The sequence below is a fragment of the Nuphar pumila genome, chromosome 14, assembly GCF_984573655.1.
Source record: "Nuphar pumila chromosome 14, dmNupPumi1.hap1.1, whole genome shotgun sequence".
Classification (NCBI taxonomy): Eukaryota; Viridiplantae; Streptophyta; class Magnoliopsida; order Nymphaeales; family Nymphaeaceae; genus Nuphar; species Nuphar pumila.
Window position 1 is genome coordinate 89,543,461 of NC_143262.1, and position 22,409 is coordinate 89,565,869.

The window sequence follows — 22,409 nt, forward strand, 5'->3', positions numbered from 1 at the left end:
ATGATGATTAGTTATTAAATCCCCACTATTGTATCTTGTTGGAGTGGTATGCTGTACAATACAGGTAGAAGGGGTTTTATGATCAAAGCTTGCAACGTAGATAAAAATAAAATTTAACTACCAGGAAATTATGATTAGTGAGAAAAAATTTAGTTATTAAATCTCCACTATGGGTGTGGGTATGAGGTTCCATACGGGTATGAAGGGGTTTTATATGATCAAAACTTGCAACATGGATAAAAAAAAAATTGCCAGGAAATTATGATTAGTGAGAACATTTTAAGTAATTAAATCTCCACTACTCCATCTTGTTAGAGTGTTGGCGCCTATGTCACACAGGTACGGGTGTCAGTACGGGGTACAATACAGGTACGAATGGTACAACATGGGATTTTTCAAAAGGATGGGTAATGGGTAAACATAGCAAAATGTTCTACGCATGGATCTGTAGACTGTGAATATGAATTAAAGCACTAAACATATTAAAGATATATGATTAACTAATAAGTATTAATACAAAAGTATTATCGTTAATATTGGACTCCTTTGACATCGAGGACTATCTACACTTTGATTGGATCATGAAATGGATAAAATAAGTAAAGTCCAGTCCAAAACTTAGTTGAACCATACCCCAAGTATCCAATTACCTGTGTGGGTATGACATGGGTACGAAGGGCTGGTAAAAGTACCTATCTTACGTAGGTCGGTTCAGTGAGCATCCTTTTGAGGTTGCTTATCCAAGGAGCTTCAAAGAAAAAAACCTATTTTATACCTGAAGTACTCATTTCATGACCAGTAGGGATTTCTCGCAAATCTGTAGGTTGGGAGAGGGAAAAGTCCTGTTATATAGATAGCTTTGTAATGAAATACAAAAAGTGCACAAATAGATGCAACTTACAAGATCACAACAAGAATGTGCATAAAACATATACAAATCCATAATATATATATATATATATATATATATATATATATATATATATATATATATATATATATATATATATATATAACTTTAGCACTCCCCCTTAAACTTACAGTGATAACACTGAAAGTTTGCTAAGTATAAAATGGAACAGAGGAGATGAAAACGCCTTACTGAAAAAGTCAATCAACTGATATTTTGATGCCATATAAGGCAGAGTGATATAGACTTCTTTAAATATTTCTCACAAACATAGTAGCAATCCATTCAATGTGCTTAGTTATTTTATAAAGCGTATGATTGTCAGCTATATAAATGACACTCTTTTTGTTACAGCATAACTTTGAAGGTAATTGCAAATACACCCCCATGTCTTCCATCAGTCTTCTCAACCATACCATTTTTTATGACATGGTAGTAATAGTGTGATACTCAACTTCCGTTGACGATGGAGATACTTTATGTTATTTTTTGCACTTCTAAAACACCAGCGAGTTACTTATAAGAACATTTTTAATATAACTAACTTCATGTTTGTCTCGTTCAATAATGATCATGTCATCAACGTAGAAAAACAGAATAACAATACCTGCTTCAAACTTTTTAATAAACATGACAGTGTCAATATAACATGATTTGTAGCTAAGCTTAATCATAACAAAATTGAATTTAACATATCAAGCTTTTGGAACCTATTTCAAACCATACATGGTCTTTCTTAGATGAAGAGCCTTTCCAGATGAAACCTCATATCCAAGTGGTGGGTTCATATAAACTTCTTTCTTTAATTCATTATTTAAAAATACATTATTAACATCTATTTGATATATAAACCAACTGTTAGCAACAACTACGGCTATTAGGGTTCTAACTGAGGTCATCCTAGATACAAGTGCAAAGGTCTCATCGTAATCTATATCATATTCATGAAAATAACCCTTAACCACTAATTTAGCTTTGTATCTCTCTAAGGTATCCTTGCTTTTGGTTTTTACTTTATAAACTTATCTACAATCCTCGGTCTTTTTCCCTCTAGGCAGGTCTTTTATTTCTCAAGCTTTGAACTTCTCTAAGGCTTCTATTCATCACTCATGCACTTTTTCATTCAGGATAATTTTTTTGCTTGGTTATATGAGGTAGGTTCAAAATAAGAGAATAACTTAGCTAAGCATGCTTTATATTGAGGAGAAAAGGATTCATATGACATAAATTTATCTAGTGGTCTAGGGACTACTAGATCTTCTTTCTAAATTGGAGTAACTTTCTAATGCATTGGGATGTCTGTCATTTTCTCTCTTACTATATTGGATAACAATAGATTTACTTCCATCTATATTATTATGAACACCACCTTGGATATTAGGTTGAGGTTCTTCTTCAATATCATCAACATTTGCTTTTAGGAAGCAATTCCGAAAAAGATTAGTCATTAGCTTTCTTAAGTACACTTTGATCAAAGAAACTTTCTTTTTTTATAAATGATGTATTCCTTAAAATATAAAGTTCATCATTTTTTAAATCACAACATTTAAGTTCTTTTTTGTTTTCACCATAACCAAGAAAAACATAAGGTATTGCTCTAGGTGATAGTTTGTCATTTTTGTTTGTAAGAACAAAGTATTTACATTCAAAAGTCTTTAATTTAAAATAGTCAGGAAAAACTTTGTAAAGTTTTTCAAAGAGAGAGATATTTTGAAGTTTTGTGGAAAGGACCTTATTTATGAGATATACAATGGTAAGTGAGCCTCAGCCCAAAATTCTTTTGGAAATTGTTTTGAAATAAATAGAGTTTTAGTAGTTTATACTATATGTCTATGTTTTCTTTCAACCAATCCATTTTGTTAAAGAGTATTTGCACAAGATCTTTGGTGTAAAATATTATTGGTCTCTAAATATATTTTTTTTTAAATTATTTGACATAAATTTTTCTCCTGAATTGGAGCGAAAAATAGATATATTTGATTTTAATAAGTTTTAAACAAGGTTGTGAAAAGTTTTGAAAGTTTCAAAAACTTCGTATTTGTGCCCAAGAAAATAATTAAATCCAAGTATATCTAAAGTAATCATTCACAAAAATCACATAATAAGTATAGCAACCCTTTGAAGTAATAGTCGTTAGGCCCCAAACATCCCAATATACTAATTCAAGTGGTTTAGTAGGGAAAAAGGACATCTCTTTAAAAGGAATAGTTTTTATCTTTCTGATAACGTAATCAGTGTAATAATAATTTTCATTATAAAAAAATTCAAATGAGGTACATTGGATAATTTAGATATATGCTAGAATATACTAGCCATTGATGCAACAAAAATATATCCATATTTTGTATATTATAACAAAGGCATCTTTTGGAATAATCAACTGATTCATGTAATAGAAATCTCCTTCTCTTTGGCCTTCCTTAATATGCTTTCTGGGTTGGAGATCTTACACCAAACATCGGTCCGATGAGAATGAGATAATACAATCATGGTCAGCTATTTAAGAAACAAAAAAAAGATTTAAATTAGGTTTTGAAACAATTCTAACTTTAGAAATGAAAATATATAGAAAATTCTTTGAAATTTCTAATTCTTTATATGTGAAGAGAGGAACCATTGGTGGTAAAAATATTATATCTACTTGAATTAGTCTTGCAATCTAAAAGTAAACAATCATTGAGTCATATGAAAAAGAAGCACGAGAATTCAAGAGACCAAGAGGCGAGGAGGAGGAAACAACCACGACAACCTTGAAAGAACAAGACAAGCCTTTGAGAAGGGTTGTAGGGTCTCCATCAATTGGGACAACTCCATGGTTCCAATGGATTTAGAACATATATTGGTTCCACCTTTGTCCTCTTGAGAAGCATCTACCATTGCTACCCTCTTCTCATCTTTTCCTTTGAATTTAGGGCAATAAGGCTTGATGTGCCCCGGTTCCTCACAATTATGGCAAATAATTTTTTCTCTCATCATATCATGGCCTCTTGAAATTAGGTTTAGTGAGGTGTGGAGGCTTATATGCATTTGTGTTGGCATCGGAGACGACCAACACATTATCTTTGGATTCAGATATTGTCTACAATCTTATTTCTTTCATGCAAAGGTAGAATCTTCTTCCGATGGATGATGGTGACCTAAACTTGTTCATACTCAGGTCTAAGACCCTTCATGAATTGAAAAAATTTGTTCTTGAGGTTCCTTTGAAGAGCATTGTTGGGGGTATCCTATATAGGCCCTATTTTAGTCATTTGATCTTATAGTCTTTTGAGAGTACCACAATACGATTTAACGGTCTTATCCCCTTGTTTACAGTTGGGAATGCGATTGTTAAAAATATAAAAATGTAATTATATATTATATAATAATGTAATATTTTATTTATTTTTTATTTTATTTTTGTCTAGTTTTGATTGAACTAGATGTTTAAACTAGTCAAAATAGAACTAGATCTTGACTAGTTGTATAGCCATTAAACTAGCTCCAACAGCTCTTTATGAAGAGCTTATTAAGAGCTCCTCCTCCAAACTCTACTTGTATAAATAGGGGTGATCCCCTCTCCTTTGTAATAAATACTTCTTAAGTATTTTTATATGAAATAAAAGATTATTATTTTTATCTTTATATTATTTCTTTTATACCCTTTTGTGGGTTATGGTTGTAGTGTCTTTAATAGACACCAATTAAAAGCATTTGTGCTTTTGTGAAAGATTCTCATTTTCTTACATCATATCAGAGCTTTTAGATCTTGGAGAGTTTTCACCTTGCTTTTCATGCCGCTTTAGCAAAAGTTGATTCATTTCCTTGTTTGTGATTCAAGTGTTTTTTTTTAAGAAATGAGATATTTTGGAGGATTGTTGGTTACTCAATATTGTGATTGTGTTATTATCCTTCTCTTTCTCTTTTCATTTTTTTTTTCACTTTTCTCTATTATCTCTCTCTTTTCTTCTTCACCCTTATAAAAATGGATGACAATGATAAAGTCACCATCATGCCCATCAAATTAAATAATACGAATTATGTGATGTGGGCTTCAATCATGAAGCATCACATTTGGGAGAAAGGGTTGTGGTGATAGTAGACGGTTCTGATTCAGAATCTAAATTAATTCTCAAAAAATTTAAAAATAAGAAAGAAGTGCCTCTCAGGAAAGGAGAGAAAAATAAAGCATTAGCTACTTATGAGAAAAAGTGGAAAGAATGGAGGATAGAGCATGCCAAAATCATGCCATAGCTAATTAATAGCATTAACATCAAGAAATGCTCGAATTTAACCAAATTTGAGCATGCCAATAAGGCTTGGGAATATTTTAGAAATATGTATTCTCTTAAAGACATTGCACATGTGCAATTTGCAAGATAAATTTTGGACTTTGACTCAAAAAGATAAAAGTATTAAGGAATATTATAATGAGTCATCCAAACTTTGAGAAGAGTTGGCTCTTGAGCCAAAGTGGCATTGTCCCGAAGATATCGAGCTTCGCCAAAAACAACTCGATATGAAACATTTTTACCAATTTATAAATGGTTTGAGGACAAAATTTGAAACAACCAAATCCACCCTTTTACATAGAGGAAAAGTTTTCTCTATTATTGACATCATTGAGGAGCTAACTATGGAGAAAAATATGCTCAAGAAGAATACTCCAAAGAATAAAGATGATTTTATTCTAGCCGTATCTAGACCAAAAAATTATATGCGAGCTTATAAACGGCTTTATTTTGGTAGGCAAAATAATGACTATGATAAAAGGAAAGTTATTTGCTACCATTGCCATGAACCGGGACATTATAGGCCTCAATGTCCTAAATTAAAGAGAAGAGAAGAAAATAAGGTTGCATATGTTAGCTCATCACAAAAATCAAAGGATTAGATCAATCAAGATGCACCCTTATTCATGATTCAATTAATGAAAATCCTTCAACCTCATCTCAAAGCAGCATATTCCTCAACTGAAGCCTCAACCAAAGTCGTTATATCATTTTTTTCTGATCTATGTAACTTTCTTTGTCTTCTTGACTCTGGTACTTCTTTTCATATGACTCTAAACATCAATAATTTATCTGAATGTCTTAACAATAACTCAAGTATGTCAAATATTTTCATAGCTGACGGTAATCTCTTAAAATAAAAGGGATAGAAAATTTTGAAAATCTTCAAAAATCTAAAAAAAATCTTTATTTCAAAAGTTAGATATATTCTCAAACTAAATATAAACATTTTATATGTTTCTTCAATATTTGTTTATGGGTGTAACATCTCCTTCTCTTCTCATAGTTGTTGGGTACATAATCGTTAGTCAAAGAAACTGATTGAGGAAGACCATAAAGGAAGACTCTATTATATGGATTTTTTTAAATTACCCATGAATGTCTTTTGTTATAATGTTCAAAAACTAGAGTTAGATTTATGACACAAAAGGCTTGGCCATCCTCATATATTTAAAATCCAACACTTTTTAAATTTAAGAAAATTTTATAATTCTAAAAGTTTTGCTTGTAAAGAATGTATTCTTGGTAAGATGAAAAGATTATCATTTCATGATAGAACTTTTATTTTGTCTAGATCACTTGAGTTAATACATTTAGATGTTTGGGGTCATGCACCGGTCATATCAAAAGGCGAATATGCATATTATGTAATTTTTATTGATGACTTCTCTATGCATATTTGGATTTACTTCCTTAAGCATAAAGCTCACTATAGCGATTTATAGTGTTTTTGAATCTCACTATAGCGATTTGTAGTGTCTTTCGCAAATCGATATAGCGATTTATAGTATTATTCAGTAAGCAAATCGCTACCCGAATTAGGACCAACTTGTCAGGGTCATATCTCTCTAACCGACGGTCATATTCCAAATCCGTAAAAAATGGTGTCTTCGTTATTGAGTCTAGTTTATTCCTGTAAATTTTAAGCAATTTATATTGTCATTTTATTCTTCATTTTAACTAAAAACCAGACTATTATTATTTTATGTTATTTGAGTTGCACAACACCATTCTCGCTTGACATCCACATCTTGATTCTGGCATGCTCCCTGTTGGATTTTTCATTGATTTCTTCAAACCTTGCTTGAAACAAAAATATGTCTTTCTCACCACGACATCCTGTGCATTTTTTTACCACGACACCCGGGACCCGTGCCGGGGGGAGCCCCCGGACCCCCCTCCTGTAAGGGCAAAAACTCTAAATCAGGCTCCACAATGAATCTAGTTGAATGATGCTACCCACGCTGGGAGGAGCCTCCAAACCCTTCTCCTGTAAGAGCAAAAACTCTGAATCAGACTCCACAACGAATCAAGTTGAACGATGCTATCCACGTTGGGAGGAACCCCCAAACCCTCCTCCTATAAGGGTAAAAACTCTGAATCAGACTCCACAACTCATCAAGTTGAATGATGCTACCCACGCTGGGAGGAGCCCTCAGACCCCCCTTCTGTAAGGGTAAAAACTCTGAATCAGACTCCACAACTCTTCAAGTTTAATGATGCTACCCACGCTGGGAGGAGCCCTCAGACCCCCCTTTTCTGTAAGGGTAAAAACTTTGAATCAGACTCCACAACTCTTCAAGCTGAATGATGCTACCCACGTTGGGAGGAGCCCCCAGACCCCTCTCCTGTAAGGGTAAAAGCTTTGAATCAGGATCTACAACTCATTTAGTTGAATGATGCTACCCACGCTGGGATGAACCCCCAAACCCTCCTCCTGTAAGGGTAAAAACTCTGAATCAGGCTTCACAACAGTCAATGTGCAGGTCAGTCGATGCTTGATGGAGCAATGTAAGATCTTTTGTTGGATGTGCATAGAAGCAGAAATAGAAGGGAGAGAGAAAGTGAGAGGGTTGATGTTCATGGCCTCTTCCAGGGGAGATTTCTTTCTCAGATAATCCTGCAGTGCAGAGACTGGGTCTTAAATAGTCATCTTCGGGGCACTTAAGTCTTTACAACCACTCATTTTCAAGAATCGTCATTTTTTTTGCACCAATGGAGAAGAGGGTACTTAAGTCTTTGCAATCGCATCAAACTCCAACGCTAATTAATGCTGACAAACATGGGGATACGAGACGCACATGCTTACATACGTGGTGCTCTTTGGGATCCCCGAACATGAGATGTAGCTAACTGCCATGTTCGGGGGGGGGGGGGGGGGACATATAACTTGCGGCCCATTCGGCCATAGCACAAAAGCATCTTAAGGTTGGGCACCATTGTCCAAAAACTAGTTGGAGAAAACCATCGAAGAAACTAGTTGGAGAAAACCATCAAAGTACAATAACTTCCATCAATGCAAGAAGCTCCTCGAGTTAGAAACATTTGTCGAATCTCTAATCTGATGGGACTGTTTTCTTGAATCACTCGATCAGACGAATTGAAGGGGAACCTTCCCATTGCCCTGATAGATTGTTTCTTCAACCTCCACAATAAGGCGATGATCCAGGATAACAACCAAAGTTTTGATACGAGAATCTCTCTTGAACCCTGCTGAAGTAGGCACCCTAACATAGCTACAAAACTGTGTAATTAAAAAAATAATAGAAAATTGCAGAAAAATAACTAAAATTCACTAGCTAATAATTCATTCAAGTAGCTCTCTTCATCTTTTTTATACAATGAGTATATATGGCAAATCCAAAGAAAACCCTAGTCTTACTAGTGATCTGAGATAGATTTGAAACTCAATTAAAATCTAAATAAGATCTAAAAATAAATATCCAACTAGAATATGGATATCCAAATGAACCCTTGGGGGTTATATATAATATAACCAAATGAGTCGTACCCGAATGGAAATGTATGATGGGGATTGAATGAATGCGTACCTGTAACAGATCTGCTCTCATAAATGACCAGCATGGTAGGTGCAGTCTGATAAAAAAAATCTTGAAATGAACATAGTTTAGAGGCCCTATGAATGAGGAGGGTTATTGTCAAAGGTGTCATGGATGCCGATGATCTACAGTGACATGTTTGGGGCACAATACGTTAATGTCATGACCTAAAATGTAAGGGACTCGGTATGATGGTGTTTGAGGTTTTTTTTTTTTTTTTTTTTTGAAAGGCAAGCTGGGATTAGGCAGACCCCCTACCGGTTATACAACTATACCATTGGGTTTTGAACCTGCATCGTCCCAACACAAGGTGACGTGCAATAGCTGATCCTACCAGACAAGCGGTGCCCCCCTTTGGCAAAGTAAGTCTTGGCCAAGCAATGGACGATCAAGATGTTGTTTTAAGTTACCAGGACAATGATTGTAAGTACGGTTAGCAAGGCCAACACGACTAGGTCTATGATCTTAGGGTGGTTTCTCAGTGTAAATATAAAAAATATATATAATATTTTATATTAAATATATTATTTTATATAAAAATATTGCAAAACACAATAAAATGTTTTAAATTTTAAATGAATAATATAAAATATTTTATTAATATCAAATACTTTAAATATTGTATATATACTCATATTTTTGTGATAGATCATGACTTGACAGCTTGCTTCTCATATGGGACCTATAAATTTTTTTCAGAATCATTTACTTTTTTAGGTGAATCACATCCAGACTAGAAAAATGAATGGCTGAAACAAACAAGAGTGATGGTACCATAGGCACCTCTGATAGCAATACCATCAGAAAGATGCTTGTGACCTAATCCGCTCTCGAAAGTCTTCAAAGTTTTTCCAGGTCCATTTGTTTCCTGGAAAAAAATGATTATCTAGTTTTCGTATGAAAAACGAGGCTTTTTTCACCGTGGGTGAAATAAACAGTATACCCATCTGCATGGGTGAAACAAACACCTATATATATGTGTAGGCACCACCATTTTCGTTAGAAAGCTCATTCCCACGACCCAAAACAAGGAAAAGACGTAAAAGTGAAGGAGAATACAAATCATGGACAGATTTGATCAAGATGAAGGCCATGAATAGCTAAAGCTTTGATAGGTTTGTTCACAAATTTTTTTCAATTTAATTATTGGATAAAAACACCTTATTCCCAAAAATGCTTTTAGGGTTTTTTGCTCGGTGATAAGGATGGCAGTGGATCGGGGCAGGGCTGGGGGACAAGGTATCCACCCTTGCCTCATCTCAAAATCCGGACCTTCATCCCTGCCTTCATCGCCTATTCATATCCTCCATCCCCGGTCCAAACGGGGCGAGGCGGGGCAGGGCCTCGTTTCCCCTCTGTACATTGCCATCTCTAAAGAAGGATTGGAGATGGGGCGGGGCGGGGAAAGCATAAGTCCATCCCCATACGGGTTCCCTACTCGTGATGGGTTTTTTTTTACCACTATAAATATGGAAGAATTAAAAAGAAAGATTTAATTATGTCTTTTTCGTTGGGTATTCGTGTCAGTTTCAACAGGTCCGAGGGTGATCAATTTGTTAACTTTATTAGGTACTTGATTCATCCATCTCCTTTATAAGCCAAATACAGGTCCATCGAGCCCAAGGACGGGTGAACACCGGCGAGTGCTGTTCGACCGATCGATCGCTGGCCGGAAAATCTTGATCGTTCCATAACCCTCTCTTTCAATTGCTCTTCGATCGGAAGCAAACTTAGATCATCTCTCCTTTTTTCAGGTAATATTTTTTGCTTTATTCCTGCGAGTTTTCCTCCCGTTGATGGAAATGAATGCACACGTAAGTTATATCGGAAACTTTTGTAAGGATTTTGTTGTTCCTAACTCTCCCTCTCGGAAGGGAAGGAGTTCCTTCTGCGATTGTGATTCTTCATTTTTTCTGAGATTTTGTGGAAATTTGGGGGGTTTTATTGGAAATAATATCGGGCAATGCTAATGAGAGTTTTTGCAGTTTGTGTTGACCAAAGAAAGGTCCAAAATCTACAACCATGATAATAAACGTTGGAGTTCCTTCTCTAACGATCTATCCACTTTTTCATCAATGAGACTTTACATATTAGATTTTTAGCATTCATTTAGTGAGCTACATGTTTTGGATTATGATTTTTTTTTTATGTTTAAATGCATTTTTGAAAGCCCTAAAAGTAATTAACGACCCACAATACTTTATATAATAGAGTTTTAAATGCATTGAGTTATTTATTTTTCGTCGAAAAATATGACTATTTACTAAATAAATTATAAAAAACAAATATATGAGGTCTGATTGATGAAATGCTCAAGCATTGTGGAAAGTGAAGCCAATGACATTTGACATGGTGTCCTCTAGTTCAAAAATGACAAAAACTTAGTTTTCTTGAGTGACGGAGCTAGGAACCTAAACTAGGGTGGGCACAAACACATGGTAAGAAACCAAGTCAAAACCCTAAATCCTAATAAACATCATTCATAAATAAGCTAATTGAAAAAAAAAACCCTAAAATTCTAACCAAAACCAAGCTTACATTCATGGAATCTTGTTTAATGTTGATTGAAAAAAAAGATTGACAAAAATACCTACTTAAATATTCATGTCATATGAAAAACCAAAATAACACAAAAATACAACCGATAACCAAAATCAAGCATTCATTAATGAAATCATGTTTAATGATAATTGAAAAGAGAAAAGAACACGAAAAACTCAAAAACCATAATTAAACATTTACATCATTTGAAAATATCCAAATAAACACCCTAATTCCTAAAAAAATCATAGATTTATGCTCATTGAAAAAAAAATCTAATATTCCAACCAAAATAAAGTATTCATTTAATGGCTAATGCTTATTAAAAAAACAGAAAAAACTTTAAAACCTAAATTAAATATTTATGCTATTTAAAAATAAACTAACCTAAACCCTAACAAACATCATGCATTATGCTGATTCAAAACTGGCCCAGGTTCTATAGGGAAAATGTTAGATGCACTCCTAGCTGCATTAGTAGCATCAGCAACGACAATTCCAATATTTGCCTTCTTCAGAGCTGGAGCAACATTCTCTCCATCTCCACTCATTCCACATTTATGCTTCCTTTCTTGCAGTTTCCTCACGATTTCATACTTGTGCTCTATCGGGTTCTTAAATCCGTATCATGTCACAAGAAGCACATTTCATAGGAACCCTTAAAGTCCTTTTTTCTATTTTCAGGATAATTTTTATCATAACCATTACAAGGAAACCATAACCCTAACAAATTAACTCAAGTTGTTGATTCTTCAACTGCGATAAGAACTGATCTATGCAGAATTAGAAAAGGAAAACCCTAGAAGAACCAAAATTAGGCATCAACAACAAGAAATTTTGAAAATTAGAAGGAAAAAAAGGGGTTTCATTGAGAATGGATAGCGAGAAAATAATGGACTTTCTGCATAATCGTGCCCTGAGAGAGAAAGAGAAGAGTTGGGAAAACAGTGTAAAAGAGGTCAGGTAGTCTGGTCAGGGTGGGCACTACTCGCCATGAACCCCCCATATCGGGGAATTTTTCAGGTCAGGGTGGTCACGTGCCTGCCTACCCTGGCCACTATGTGGCTCTGCCACTGATTCTGGGGTGGGCGACCGCCCACCCCTGGCTCCGCCACTGGTTTTCTCCATTCATCTTTGGTCTTTTCACTCGCTATCTATTTGGTCTGTGAAATTTGTAGGATTTTTTTTTCTTATTGAAAAAAGAAATCTGGTAATAGACATTCTTACGTCTTTCATTTGATTAATTAAGGCTTTTGTTTGGTTGGAACTGTAATACCTTGTATAACCGGTGGACGTCAACTCCAGTTTGCCTATATAAAAAAGCTCCTTTTGAAAACTAAGTAGCTGAAATGAGAGTTAATGCAATTGGCAAAAGCAGGATGCCCCTTAAAGGGGGGCAAAAAAAATTTTATAATAAAATAAGATATAAAACTAAAATATAAAGAGAGACAAAATAATTTATAATAAAATAAAATATAAAAGAAGACAGTATAAATTTTTATATTTTGCTTAGAAGGAGGCAAAAAATTTCTAATAAAATAAAATATAAAACTAAAATATAAAAAAGGGTAATATAAAAAAAATAATAAAATAATGAAAAATTTTAAAACTTTAGGAAGCTGTATTTTATGCATTTGGGATGGGAAGCGAGGTCCTTGTATTTATACTGTAGCTACTATGTAAAAATTTGCTACCACCTTAGTTTAGATAAAGATTTTTTTGCTTTCGTGGACAGTGGGTAATGAAGACCACGGATATTTCCTGTAGGCCGTGTGATGCACATACTTGACTTGACGTTTTTTTTGCTCGACAATTAATGGATGCAATCACATGGCACAAAATTTGTGCATTAAGCACGTGATCGCCCTCCATCAGGCCTTGGGCCTCACAACTGACAGGCCTGTCCTCAAGATGGAGGGTGATCAGGTACTTGATGCACAAATATTTGTGCAATCATATTACACCTCACCAATTGATGATGACAAGCCACTGCAATGGGGCCCAAGCGTGAGAAACAAATACGTTGAAAATGTCAAAAAAAAATGTCATGCTTTGAGCCAATTTCAACCGTTCATTTTTCTGCAAAATGAATGGCATAAAAATTTCTTGTGGAGACCATGGGTTCGGGGGTGCCCTTTCTTTTTCTTCTATGTTGATGGCGCCCAAGGTGCGTTGAACCTTCTCTGCTCTCCAATTGTCTTCATGACAAGCATGTGAGAGACCATGCAATAAATATTTGAAAAGACAAATAAGACACGGGACACGCATGTGATATTTTCTTTCCTTGTTTTTTTAAATAATACAACTATACAAGGTTGAGTTGGAGTATCTAAGAGCCGAACTGATCATTGATTATTATTTAATTTTGAGTTAATTTGCAACTGTTGATTTTTGGGTCGCTGGAAAAACGTGTAGACAGGTAGGATCCGGCAATTCAAATATCGTTTAGAAGAAAGGAAAACTCTAATAAAAAAAGAAAGTTAGATATGAGAAGTTTTCCAAAAAAAAAGGTTCTCACCTCTTTGTGTATAGCATGAAAAAACCCAAAATGGAAAAATGTAAAAAAATGAGAAAGAGGAGGAGGAGGGCGATGGTTAGATGGTGGGTGGTGGTGATAGTGGTGAGATGTGGTGGAGAGTGTAAAAATAATTTTTTTCTTAATAGGAAACATATCTCCACACCCATGAAGCAATGTTTTTTATTAAAAAGTATACTTTTTATTAAAACTCTTCATTTTGGAAGGGTTTTCTATTTTGCATCACTTTTCTTACATCTTTTGCTTGGCCTTAAAAATATATAGCTCATATCAATGACGTCGCATGGATAAAAAAACTAAAAAAAAAAATTTGAAAATTTCTAAGTGGCTTTCCCTACAAACGATTGTAGCGACTATTAACCCTTTGTTCCCGACTGCACGTTTCACGGATCTGTGAGAATGAGGCCCACACCCGTCTCCTCCCTGCGGTGGAGTAATGGATTTACATGCATTGACCTCATCTGCCCACGGGATATCCATACGACATATGCCTAGAAAATCTGCAAAGCTTTTCGAGTAAACAACTCATCGCAGCGCGCAAGTTGCACTTTTTTTCCTTTTTGAAAGGGTAGCATTTAAAAGTAGAAATACGGGTTGCCGATACCAAATTTTTTATTATTTATGATTTTTAAATAACATTTTATGTGTATTTTGAGAATGTAAATGTATATTTGTTTGTTAACGTGTCTATTTTTTCTTTAAAGAAAAAGTGTTACTGTCTGTAAAAAAAATTCAATCTCTCTCTCTCTCTCCCTTTTGCCTAACTGTTTTGTATAACTACTTTTTTGGGATAAATACTTTTTACCCGTTTACTTCCCAAGATATTTAGATTGGGGAACATAACAAATTTTAACTTAAACCCACCTATAATTTCTTCCTTATTAATTTTTTGATCTTTTTTGTTTTACCAACAAATAGTGTGACAGTACCACCACCGAGGTGGTATCCCATGTGGTAAGAGGGGTCCTGTGCCAAGCTGAAGGCCCAGGTTCGAATCCCTGGGACACATGGGGGCTTAAGAGATATTTGATAGGGGTCTGCTTGCCTTCAAAAAAAGAAATAGTGTGGCAGTACCAACGGTAGGGGTGGCTTGGTAGGAGTTGTCAGTGCACGTCTTCCCGTGGATTAAAAACCCCAGTGGAAAGTTTTTGAATAGTAACTGGTGATGGGCCTAACCCCAGCTTGCGTTTCAAAAAAAAATAGTGTGATAGTAATTTTCACTAGCTTTTAGTATTTTATGAATTACATGTATTACAAAAACAATGAATCCCATTCATCCGTTAATAAGTCATATCTTGTAAGTATACAAGAAAATTATTTGCATAGTAAGAATATTTTTTGTTTTTTAGCATCAGAGTAGGTTTAGGTAATTTTTTCCACATGCAACCAATGGGGGCCTCCGGTTATAATGGGTGGGGGTCTGCCTAACCCCAGCTTTCTCTGTGAAAAAAAAAGCATTTCTTTTTAATAAAGGCATGTTATTTTAGATATGAACCTAAGATTTATTTTCATTGATTTTGTTTTTTATATATCAAGAGGAATCCTTGTCCTCGGGTGGGGCCCACGACCATCCTGCCTTACGTGACCCACAGCCCAGTTACGTGGACTGGCCGTTGCACCGTCCTAATATTATACTATAAAAACGCCCACCACCATTTTAGAGTCCAGAATATTTTGTTGTATATTATTGAGACACATTATTAGGGTGACATTTGATTTGACTGCCACCAAGCTTTATAATAAAATAGTAATAATAATAGTAAATAGAGGTGGGACCCAATTCTGTCCTTTTCAGAAAGCCATAAGATTCTCGTTTTTTAAGTTCAGTGGTCGCCCCGGACTCTCTCTCTCTCTCTCTCTCTATATATATATATATATATATATTAAAAAAAAGGATTTTAAGATCCTTGGATTTTTAATTGGTGGTTATTTTGATAACCATAGTTATGATTTTTTTTTAAAAAGTCTATCTAGGGTTAGGCAGACCCCCCTGGGGTTTTCAACCTGCAAAGTCCCACCCAATGTTGTTGGGTATTGGTGAGTATCCTTATCGGCAGAATTTCGACATGTGTTGGGCCGATTCAGCTAATTTTTAATAAGTCTAAAAAATACCAAAAATATTTTTAAAATATTATTTTAATAGTTTTAATACTTGTCATGTATGATTGACACATACTAATTTTTTATTTTTTATTAGTCTATATAGAACGATTCAGTTGAATATCGGTATCCGACAGATACAGCTAAATCAGCAGCCCAACAATTCATGAATGATTTTTTCCCACCTGCCCCATGCGGAACCTGTGCCCTTAGTTTGGCACAAGACCCCGCTTACCACATGGGATACCACCTCGGTGGATTTTCTGCTCCAAATCTTCAAAAGTCGCATAATATGACTCTCAGCATCCAAATCGAGTCAATCCAGAACAATGTTGTTGATGAACCGAATTCTAATAATACTCCAAATGTTGCTTTCATTAGAAGATCTAGTTGAATTTTCAGATTACCTGAACGGCTAAATGATTTCTCCACCTATTTGGCATCTTCTTCGTCTCTTAATTCCACGTCTCACCCCATCCAAAATTATTTCTCCCTCAAAGGCCTCTCATCATCTTATATATCCTATGCCCTGAGTGTCTATGCTCATCGTGAACTCAACACTTTTCAAGAAGCCAATCTTGATGCTAAATGGTGAAAAGCATTGGCAGAGGAAATTCAAACTCTCAAAAAAATAGTACTTGAGAAATAGTCTATTGTCCTGAAGAAAAAAAACTTGTAGGATGTCGTTGGATTTATAAGATCAAGTATAACAGCAATGACTCTTAAACAGTATAAAGCAAGATTGGTAGCGAAAGGCTATACTCAAATAAAGAGAATTGATTATACTGGAACTTTTGCACCTATAACTGAAATGAATTCTATAAGAATTCTTTTATCGATTATCGCGAATAAGAATTGGAAAATGTTTCAATCTGATATGAAAAATATTTTCCTTCACGGAGATCTTGAAGAAGAAATATATATGAAATTACCCCCAAGATATCAAGTGCGAGACAGAGAAAAGGCCACCTACAGATTAAAAAAGGCCCTTTATGGACTAAAACAGTCTCTTTGAGCTTGGTTCGCTACGTTAAGTATGGCTCTTACTGAAATGGGTTTTAAAAGAAGCACAGTTGATCACTCTATATTTGTCTCAATTCAGAAATCCAAAACTGCTATCATCCTTGTAAATGTGGATGACATAATCATAACAGGAAATGATGAAGTCTTGATCGAGCAAGTAAAGAAGAGTCTTCATAAAAAAAATTGAAATAAAATACTTGGGAGTGCTAAGATATTTTCTTGGGTTAGAGGTCGCCCATTCAAGTAAAGGAGTATCCGTTTGCCAAAGAAAATATATAGTGGATCTTCTCAAAGATACAAGGATGCTTGGCGCCAAGCCAACAGACACTTGGTTGACTCTAGCAACAAGCTAAGAAAATATGATGGAAAACCAATGGCAGATGTTGGCGAGTTTCAAAGACTTGTAGGTCAATTCATTTACCTCACTGTTATACGATCGGATATAACATATGAAGTCAACCTAATAAGTCAGTTCATGCATGAACCCAAAGAATCTCATCTTGAGGCAGCCTACAGAATCCTTAGGTATCTAAAAGGAATGACAGAAAGGGAATCTTGATGGAAAAAATGATAGTTTAAATATTATTGGATATATTGATGCAGATTGGGCTGACGATCCAAATGATAAGAGATCCACATCTGGATATTGTATGTTCATTGGAGGCAATCTTGTATTTTGGTGCAATAAGAAATAAAATGTTGTTGCTCGATTGAGTGCTGAAGCAAAATATCACTCTATAGCTCTTGAAACCTGTGAACTCGTATGAATCAAGTCCCCGTGATTAGACCTAAGAATTAAAGTTGATGAACCTATGAAGTTAAGGTGCGATAATTAAGTTGTCATTCACATTAGAGTTAATCTAGTATTTCATGAGAGAACAAAGTATATTGAGTTGGATTATTATTTTGTTCGAGAGAAAATTCTGACTCAAGTTATTAGAACTCCCCATGTCAGAAGTCAAGATCAACTTGCTAACGTTTTTACTAAAGCCCTGAGAAGAAAGAAACACCTTGATATTATAAACAAGTTGGGACAGATCGATATCGGGGAGATTGTTGGTGAGTTTTTTAATAGGATATCTTCCTATTCGTAGCCGACGGTTACTCTTGCCCTTTTCATGCTTATACCTTTTCATGCTTATCTTGTAAAGTTACCACTTTTACTTTATTAGTAGCTATCCAGGAAGATTCTTGAGTTTGTTATTTGTTGGTGCTGCCTTGTAACAAAATTATCATTGACATATATGAGAAAGATGAGAGTCGTTTCCTCCGTGGATGTAGGCAAATGTAGAACCAAGTATATTCTGGTTTCTCTGTATTGTTGAATATGCAGTGTGCCTTTTAACACGGTGGTGGTAATAATTATAATTTATTATGCTACCTGTTAGTTAGCTGCTCCCCTTTATTTGTTCTTGTTGCTGCTAATATTTACTCATGTAAAGCTTTAGTAGGTGGTGATAAGCTGCTAGGCATGGAGGGAAATGGTTGCATTGAAGAACACCAGCATCTTTGTGCCGAGAGTCCTATTGCTTTGTCCAAAGGTTCACAGGTAATTCTTCTTTGCTTTTGATATGAAATTTGGTAGCTATTGGTGGGAACGTCCTCTGTGAAGAAGGGAAACGTGTTATCACGGTGCTCCACTCGATCTCACATTGGTATTTTTCTCTCTTCTTTTTTGTTTGATAAATAAGCTGAGGTTAGGCAGATCACTACAATGCAGTCACCAGATCTACATGGTAAGCCAAGTAAAAAGCTCCCCATCACAAACCACTCATGGTAGGTCTGTAGTTGGTAAAATCTCTTGAGGTTCTCCCTACCCACCTGAGAGTACACCAAGTTTCGACCTTGTTCACTTCCGAGTCTAACAAACTCAAGGAGTCAGTTGATGAGAATCTTCATTCTTTATGTGTAGGCATAAAACTTCGAACACTTTCTATGTAAAAATATGAATTTTTTAAACACAAAATATTGGTATATTCTGTGCGGTATAGATTTTTGAAACTCTTAAAAAACGAGATTAAGATAATCCGAAACATGTTTTTGTCTAAACAAACCATGTAGATCATATGGCATGGCATGATCCAGAAAAAACAAACAAAAAAGTGAGTGATTTTTATTAGAGACTATGGTACGCAATAGGGTGTAGCCAATATTTTTCCTTTTCTTGGTATGCAATTTAGGAATGTTTGTGTAATATTTTTCCTCTTTCATCAGTACGCTTCTGCTAATCTTATGGGAAATATAAACAAGAATAGGATGTTTCTGCTGCCTCACCCGCTTGCCGGTGGCAAACATCTAAGTTAGAGGGAATTTTAATGAAAAACAGTGGACCATTTCACTTTGTGGAGGCTTTTCATCTATATTTCTTTTCCACAAACCACAAAAAGAAAAAAAGTACCACATTCTTTGTCAATGCCTGTAAAGTCCCTCTTCCTTTTTTTATTTTTGTCCATCAAGATGAATCACATTGAGCCCTACCTTAGGTGATAAACTGCATCAGTGGAATTGACCCCAAAATTGCACTCCCGAATGCTTTTTAGCTCTTTAGAACCATCTAATGGATTAGTAGTCTCTGTTGTCATACTGAATAATTCTATCTCTTTTTTCCAGGCAACGGTTGATCCAGGGGTTCCTGCCTCATTGACATGGCAACGGAAAATAAATGCAGAGGTCGAAATTGCACCAGAGTTCACACTGAGCAAATTGGAGATGTTGAAGATGGTACATTTTAGTTGCACCGTTTCTGGGTGTTATAATTGTTTTTGTTATTTACCAATGGGAGCTCCGCTTGTCTCGTAGGAGCAGCTAGTGGACGCCACCTTGTGTTGGGACTTGGGACGTTGCAAGTTCGAATCCCAATGGTATATTTGTATAACTGGTAGGGGTCTGCCTAACCCCAGCGTGCCTTTCAAAAAATAATTTTTTTTGGACAATCGAGGAAAACCGCCTCGTTCATTCAAGAGAATCGGTGTGAAAACCCCAGGTCCTTCTTGCCCGCGAGCGACTTCCCATCAGCTTGGTTGATGTTCACGAGTAGCCCCTACCAGATGAGCAAAACCCTTGTGAAATTGAATACTGTTTTGTAAATTGATCACTCGTTTGTGGAGCTTACTTTATTCTTGTTTGATTTGTCTGGCATGTAACCTTTTGAACTCACGAAGGCCCCCATGGGTTTTCGTCTGTGGCGTTATATCAAAAGAGAAACATCCAAAGGACGGGTATAAGAATTCCCCTATTTTAAAGTTTTAATTACATTAACTTTGTTTCAGTGAATGTACCAACTCATTGTTGTTGTTGTTGTTGTTGTTTTTTGGGGGGTGGGTTGCAGAAGCCAATAAACGATTTATTCAATCCCACCAAGATCCTGCCTTGCCAAGGTGTTCCCCTTGGTGGCATCGGGTATTTGCTTGATTTATTTTATTTGCTTCTTCAATTCTGCAATTTTTTAAATTTTCAGATAGGCCTTTCAATTCTGTTTTTGTATTTGTTGCTCCATCTTAACAAGAGAATCTCTCTGTTGGAACGATAACAGATCAGGTGATTTGACAAAAGACAAACTTTTTGTATTTTGAAATTACCATGGTCCATCACTTCAATCACCACCATTCATTATGCAAACAGCGGGGCACACCAAAAAGTGCCGATGTCATCATTTTCACAACTGATGGCGATGATTGAAGTATGGACGGTGGTGATTTCAAAACACATAATCTGTCCTCCTGAGAGGCAGGAAGGGGAGGAACCGGAATTGTTTGGCCCATCGCTGAATCTGCTCTCTTCATACCAGTTACCATCTTATTGTATAGGGAAAATTTCATTAAGAAACAACTTTTTGCCGCTAATTTCAGAAACAGACCACTTTTCTGAATTTTTTGATATCGTCCACAGGTTTTATGAAAGCTGCCAAAAGCCAAATTGAGCTTTTTCCAAGCACAGTTTTTAGCTCGTTTTAACTAAACCCGCCTAAAGCTATAGGCTTGCGGGCTTGGCTCATTCATAACAGAGCCGAGCCCGAGCTCATCAAAATCTTTATTCAGATTCCAGCTGGTTTATAGGCTTGCCTGCTTTTCCATGCACGGCTTCTTGAGGAGTGACTGATTAAAATTGGATACAATTGTCTCTCTCTCAGTGCAGGAAGCATCGGCAGAAACTATAAAGGCGAGTTCCAACGATGGCAATTGTTCCCTGCTGAATGGAAAGAGGAAGCCGTCTTGGCAAATCAATTCTCTGTAAGCCTTTAACCTTTAAACTCCACCTCTCTCTCTCTCTCATTCTTTACATCCTAGTGGTCAGCTCTTAAATTAGATTTTTATAAAGCCTTTGATTTTGTGCATTGGCCCTTCTTATTTCAAATGTTATCCAATTTTGGCATTGGTCGTCGTTTTTCTGGGTGGGTGAGGGAATTGGTATCTAATGCTCAGACCATGATTAACATTAACGTCATTAGAGGTGGCCAGATCAAGTTGGGGCTATTAGAATATGGATCAAATATGAGTCCAGTAGAGAATCCATATCCGATACAGCTTCTTATATATGTATGTGTAATATGTATTTCTTGTAAAGGGCAGTTTTGTCCATGTAAAATTGTTTGTAACCCTATTAATCTTAATGAAGGATTAATGCAGCAAGAAGAAAAATAGTGGTTGCCGATTCCCAAAAGGCTGAGTTCTCTCTCTCCTCTCTCTCTCTCTCCTCTCTCTCTCACCGATTCTTCGATTCTTTCAATAGTTTTATCATAGTATTAGAGCAGCAATATCTCTGGGCGTAAGAAGGTTCTTCATCGGGAATGTGAAATGTTGAGTCCTCCTCGTCATCAGGTCAAGTTTTCTTAATTTTATCTGGTCTCCCTCTACCTCGCGTTTTCCTGCTTCACGCATCTCGTCTGATCTAGATCACACCTGTTCCTTCCTCATCTGTCCTCATATCCCATACCTGGTTGAATCAGATCTGTTGTGCCCCTTACACAAATCTGTTGTCCCTTCCTTCTTGTAGTCTTTCTCTTTGTGCGCTCAAGCTTTGCTCAAGCACGTAACTCTTTCTCTTGAGTGAATGCTCAATAGCGATTTACTATGATTTATGTTTATCGCCAATAGCGATTCCCTGTGTTTCTGCTTATCGTCAATAGCGATTTATTGTATCGCAATTTATTGTGCTTTCAGTTTATCGCCAATAGTGATTTACTGTGTTCCTCATCTTCCTCTTACCTAATTATTTAAAGTTCTGTCGAGACACAATTTTTCTTTCTTCTCTTTGTGTGCCAAGTTCTGTCATAAAGCTGCAACTTTATGATATCAGTCTCATTTCTGTCGTAAGGTTGTTTTCTGTTACAAACCTGTAAATGGATAGTTCAGTCAACTCGGGCCTTTCCTCCAATTTTCTTGGACAACTAGTTTCTGAAAAGTTAAACACAAATAATTATTTAACTTGGAAGAGGCAGATTACTCCTTTCATTCGCAGTCAAGACCTTT

General features: G+C 35.7%; 1 protein-coding gene across 12 annotated transcripts in view; it reads left to right on the forward strand.

Moving 5' to 3' along the window:
* Window positions 1-10,350: 10,350 nt before the first annotated feature.
* Window positions 10,351-22,409, forward strand: part of LOC149817347 (uncharacterized) — a 67,100-nt gene continuing 55,041 nt past the window's right edge. Inside the window, exons 1-7 of one of the 12 annotated variants that reach the window (XM_089987924.1) lie at window positions 10,351-10,495; window positions 18,384-18,490; window positions 18,633-18,677; window positions 19,552-19,662; window positions 20,103-20,159; window positions 20,270-20,340; window positions 21,071-21,170. In XM_089987924.1, coding sequence (XP_089844050.1) covers window positions 18,413-18,490; window positions 18,633-18,677; window positions 19,552-19,662; window positions 20,103-20,159; window positions 20,270-20,340; window positions 21,071-21,170 — 462 coding nt within the window. In that variant the 5' untranslated portion in view covers window positions 10,351-10,495; window positions 18,384-18,412. Of the gene's footprint in view, window positions 10,496-17,215; window positions 18,239-18,383; window positions 18,491-18,632; window positions 18,678-19,551; window positions 19,663-19,740; window positions 20,160-20,269; window positions 20,341-21,070; window positions 21,171-22,409 lie in introns of those variants that run through there. The other 11 variants (XM_089987925.1, XM_089987923.1, XM_089987926.1 and 8 more) reach the window with 11 other exon arrangements.